The 5,772-nt window shown below is 42.8% G+C and overlaps 1 protein-coding gene across 1 annotated transcript; it reads right to left on the minus strand.

The window, feature by feature from the left end:
• Positions 1–710: 710 nt before the first annotated feature.
• On the minus strand, positions 711–2,429 carry LOC308234077 (ubiquitin-conjugating enzyme E2 N-like). Its single transcript, XM_080641273.1, has one exon. The coding sequence runs from the start codon at positions 1,245–1,247 to the stop codon at positions 795–797; it is 453 nt and encodes a 150-aa protein (XP_080497399.1). The 5' UTR covers positions 1,248–2,429; the 3' UTR covers positions 711–794.
• Positions 2,430–5,772: the final 3,343 nt, after the last annotated feature.

The raw sequence follows: 5,772 nt of genomic DNA on the forward strand, positions 1-5,772 counted from the left end.
CTTAAACCATGATGGGGAGAAATGAATAAAAGCAGAGAGGGGTCACTGCTTTTAAACGTTTCACAACTGTCCAGATGGTACTTCTAGCCTCTGCTCATGCTTTATAACAGTGAATCAGGACAAGACATAGATTTGCTAATGTGCATTTAATCACCAAAGGACTGAAGATGTCTGGGCTTTTATTCTGTAACTAGAGGCCTGGTGCACGAAATTCGTGCATGGGGGGGGGGGAGCCTCAGCCCAGCCTGCACCCTCTCCAATCTGGGACCCCTTGAGGGATATCCGACTGCCCGTTTAGGCCCGATCCCAGAGGGATCGGGCCTAAACGGGCAGTTGGACATCCCTCTGACAATCCAGGACTGCTGGCTCCCAACCACTCGCCTGTCTCTGCCTGATTGCCCCTAACTGCTTCTGCCTGCCAGGCTGATCACCCCCTAACCACTCCCCTGCCAACCTGATTGATGCCTAACTGCTCCCCAGCCGGCCGGATTGCCCCTAACTGCCCTCCCCTGCAGGCCTGGTCCCCCCCCCCCCCACTGCCCTCCCTTGCTAGCCTGGTCATCCCCAACTGCCCACAATTGCCCTCCCCTGCCAGCCATCTTGTGTCCACATGGGGGCAGCCATCTTTGACTACATGGGGGCGGCCATCTTGTGTCTTGGAGTGACGGTCAATTTGCATATTACTCTTTTATGAGATAGGATGTTTCTAAGACTGTGTCCATTAAATGCAAACAAAAAAGGAAGAAGTCTTGGCAGAACAGGGGAAGTGATGCACACTTGATGATCAGATCGATTTAAATATTATTCATGGCATATAGCCTAGTCCATGCTCTAGCTGTTTCTATGGCTGGGGCTTCGTTGGTCTTCCATTGCTCCACTACATCATTTGCTAATGGGTCATCTGGATTGGGAGCACTTAACAAAGCCTGGATCGATAGCAGAACTGTGCGAATCTGCAGTGCTGGGGACCACTTATCTTTCAAAATATCTAAACTTCCCAACTTGTCTACATTAGGATGATAAATTTTGGTCATGAAACGTACTTTAGGTGCTGCCATTGGGTATTCTTCTGGAAGGAATAGTTCAAGTTTAAAAGTCCCTCCCTCAAAGGGGGAATCCTGGGGACCAGCAATGACCACATGAAAATAACGGGCGTTGCTCTCATCTGGTTCTGCTTTAATGCCGGGAACTGGTTCTGCCAGCAAACGCTGGGTTTCCTTGATAATCCTGCAGGGCAGCCTGGCCATCTTGTCAGATCCCAAGTTCGGCCTCCGGTCTTGAAGTATACTTTAAATATCTTACAATTTTGTCAATTTTATCTCAATGAAGCTGAAAAAAAATGAAGTTATGACACTTACAGACTATACTCTGTGCAATAATGCTGAAACAACTGAAGCAAAAACTATAGCCAAGATAATATGGGAAACCAAACATTTATGACAAAAGTGTTAAAAGCAAAGTTAGATATGACTTAAGATCAAATAAATATCAGACTCTGTAAACAAACTACTGATTTTTAAGCACCCACGCATGCAACTTTTATTTTTTAACTTATAATTTGACCAAATACATGTATAAGCAAAAAAGCATGCTACCTTATTCTAAATAATTAAGTTGAAGATATATAAAATAAACAACAAAAAGGAAGTACTTATACCATCTTTCAAATGTTGATGTCTACAGCTGAAACAAACTAAATTCATTGCCTTAATTAAATGGTTTACATGGTTTTAAAAGGAAAAAAAAAGTTAAATGTGAAAAAAGAACTCTGAAAAAATAGGAAACTGAAATTAGCCAATCAGAAAAGTATATAGTCGTTACCTTGGTTGTAGTCCAGTGCACCAAAAAAGGTGGCCAGTTCGATTCCCAGTTGGGCATATGTGGGCTCGATTCCTATTAAGGGTGTGTAGGAGGCAGCCAATTGATGTTGCTCTCGCACATCTATGTTTCTCTCCCTACCCCCCCGCCACATACACACTTCTTTTCTCTTTGAAATCAATAAAAACCTTTTTTTTTAAAAGGAAGAAAAACATGCCCTGCCAGGTGTCACGCAGTGGTTAGAGCAGGGGTGGGCAAACTTTTTGACTCGAGGGCCACAATGGGTTCTTAAACTGGACCGGAGGGCCGGAACAAAAGCATGGATGGAGTGTTTGTGTGAACTAATATAAATTCGAAGTAAAGGAGCGGAGGGGAGAGCAAGAGAACCGGATAGAACAGCCGGATCCGGCCCGCGGGCCGTAGTTTGCCCACGGCTGGGTTAGAGCATTGTGGTTTGATTCCCAATCAAGGGCATGCACCTGGGTGGCAGGTCTGATCCCTGCCCAAGTTGGGGCATATGTTGGAGGCAAACAATTGATGCATCCCTCTCCCTCCTTCTCTCCACCCTTCCACTTTCTCTAAAAATCAATGGGAAAAATATCCTCAGGTGAGGATTAACAACAACAAAAATGCCAAAAAACAACAACAAAGAAAAGTATGTAATTGTCAAATATAAGAGGTGATTTTGTCAGAAAAAAATTAATCACATCTAATTTAAAGAGAATACAAGGAAATATTGGAGGAAAAATATTTAATTCAGATAAAGCTAAAAGTCTGACTAGACCAATCAGCAGGGAGGAAATTAGGAGTACAAAACTGAGTTTCTTCTGCAAAAGCCTCCAGGCCTAGATGACTTATTGGTGATTTAGTTCCAAGGAACAGTTATTTCCCTTTCTAAATAAACTGCTGCAGAAAATAGAAATAAGAAACAGCATAAGCTAGAATAGCAGCTAGATGTTAAGAGTGCTTATTATCTTCCAGACGTTGACCTAAATGCTTTACATATATTGTCTTACTTAAATATTGCATTGATATTAAAGCAGATACTATCTATCATTCCAAAATTAAGATAAACTAGAAAGAGATAAAAAACTAGCATAAGCTTAAAACCAATCTCATTAGAAGAAAACATTTAAATAAAATGTTGACAAACCAAATTTAGTTATATTTGAAAAACCATTAAGATTACAAAGTATACAATATTAAGATTATTAATATAAAAACAAATTCATGGGTTTAATAAAAAACATTTTAATTGTTAGAAAAGAACCTAATTAAGTTGGACAGATAGTCCTAATGTAAATTCTTAAAACACTATAAATAAAAGCCATCACACTTAACATTCTCACTAAAATGAGAAGAAAACCTACTTTGATTATTATTAGTTGTATTAGGAATGTTAATCAGTGTAGTAAGAAGAAATAAATTTGGAAAATAATTATTTAAAGGTATTCTAGCCTTAATAAGAAAAACTAACCATGAAGAAAGCCATTTTCTTTAAGAATTTCTCACTAAGGGGCACAAATATAAAATATAGACTAATGGAACAGACTAGAGTCCAGAAGCATGTGTGTGTGCGCGTGCGCACGCACATACACACTTATCAGCTGATGACAATGGTAACAGTGCAATGTATTTGGAAAAGGATAGTTTTTCTTCAGTAAATGTTGCTGGGTTAATTGGATATCCATATGGAGAATCAATTCCAGATAGATAATCAATGAAAATATAAAAGGTTAAACAATAAAACTTTAAGAAAGTATTTAGATATCTACTATCCATCTGAAAAGGGACTTGTGGGTAGAATACAGAAAGAATGCCTACATATCAGTGATTAAAGGCATACAATCCAATGCAAAAATGAGCAAAAAACACCAACAGATACTTCACAAAAGGAGATAATACAAATGGCCAATAAGCATTTGAAATGCTGTTCAAGTTTATCATGAACAATCAAAGCAAAACCACAATGTGAATGAAACTAGACCACCTCCTTACACCATACACCAGAATAAACTCAAAATGGATTAAAGACTTAAGTGTAAGTTGTGAAATCATAAAAATTCCAGAAAACATAGGCAGTAAAATCTCAGACATTTCTCGTGGCAATATTTTTTTTCTGATAAAATGGGACTATATCAAACTAAAAAGCTTCTGCACGTCAAAGAAACCATCAACAAAATTAAAAGACAACCCACTGAATGGGAGAACATATTCACCAATGATACATCTAATAAGGGGTTAATTTCTAAAATTTATAAAGAACTTATACAACTCAACACTGAGAAAACAAGCTAACTGAGAAATGGACAAAGGACCTGAATAGACAGTTCTCCAAAGGGGACATACAGATGGCCAATAGACACATGAAAAGATGCTCAACGTCACTAATCATCAGAGAAATATAAATTAAAACCACTATGAGATATCACCTCATGCCTGTCAGAATGGCTACCATCAATAAATCAACAAACAAGTGCTAGCGAGAATGTGGAGAAAAGGGAACCCTGGTGCACTGTTGGTGGCAATGCAGATTGGGGCAGCTACTGTGGAAAATAGTATGGAGTATCCTCAAAAAATAAAAAATGGAACTGCCTTATTACCAACAATTCCACTCTGGGAATATATCTGAAGGAAACCAAAACACTGGTTTGAAGAATACAAGCACCCATATGTTCACTGCAGCATTATTTACAACTAGAGGCCTAATGCACAAAATTCGTGCAAGGGGCTCAGCCCTAAAAGACCCAGCTGCCTCGGCCCTCACAGCCCCAGCTGCCTCAGCCCTGGCAGCCCCGGCTTCATCCAGAATGTTATCCGGAAGGCCATCAGATGGTCATTCTGCTGTTCTAATTAGCATATTAGCTCTTGAAATTTGGGCCCGGGGGGCGGGGTGCAGCCTGGTCTGCACCCTCTCCAATCAGACATCCCTCTCACAACCTGGGACCGCTGGCTCCTAACAGCTCACCTGCCTGCCTGCCCCTAACCCCTCTGCCTGCCTGTTTGATCGCCCCTAACTGCCCTCCCCTGCTGGCCTGCTCTCGCCCCCAACTGCTCTCCCCTGCCGGCCTGACCACCCCTAACTGCCCTCCCCTGCCAGCCTGGTTGTCCCCAACTGCTCTCCCCTGCTGGCCTGATCTCGCCCCCAACTGCCCTCCCCTGCCAGCCTGATCTCACCCCCAACTGCTCTCCCCTGCCGGCCTGATCTCACCCCCAACTGCCTTTCCCTGCCAGCCTGCTCTCCCCTGCTGGCCTGATCTCGCCCCTAACTGCCTCTGCCTGCGTGATCACCTCGAACTGCCCTCCCCTGCCAGCCTGATCTCACCCCCAACTGCCCTCCCCTGCTGGCCTGATCTTGCCCCCAATGGCCCTCCCCTTACGGCCTGATCTCGCCCCCAACGGCCCTCCCTGCTGGCCTGATCACGCCTAACTGCCTCTGCCTTGGCACCCACCACCATGGCTTTGTCCAGAAGGAAGTCGGACATACAGAAGATGGCTGGTTGACCCAACCTAATTAGCACATTACTCTTTAATTAGTATAGATTATATAGGATTGCTTAAATGGGTGGGGGAGCCTTTTTCAGCAGGAGGTGATGCTCTTGGCAGACAAAAATACATAATCCCTATATCTGGACTGATAGCCAGCCATATGCACTATACTGCTAAACCGGTCATTAAAAAATTGAACCGCTTTCTCACACCTTACACCAAACAGCTGTTGCCCTTAAAACCCCTCCTCAGCCCCTACCTTAGGTCCTGCCTATGCAGTTCACCCAGATTAGGTTATGATTGGTCAGTTTCTTTGCCAGTCAGCATCAAAAGCTCTGCCTCCTAGGCAGCCATTGGCTCCTCACATTTCACTCAGATTTAGTTCTGACTGGTCGGTTTTTATGCCAGTCAGCATCTCCAGGCCTATCTCTGGGCCTGATCAGAAAGGCAGGGCTAATCAGCAGC

The sequence above is a fragment of the Plecotus auritus genome, assembly GCF_963455305.1.
Source record: "Plecotus auritus genome assembly, chromosome: 9".
Taxonomy (NCBI): Eukaryota; Metazoa; Chordata; class Mammalia; order Chiroptera; family Vespertilionidae; genus Plecotus; species Plecotus auritus.

Excerpts from the sequence above, each read along its gene's own strand:
- LOC308234077 (XM_080641273.1), bottom strand. The coding sequence starts at position 1,247 with ATGGCCAGGCTGCCCTGCAGGATTATCAAGGAAACCCAGCGTTTGCTG.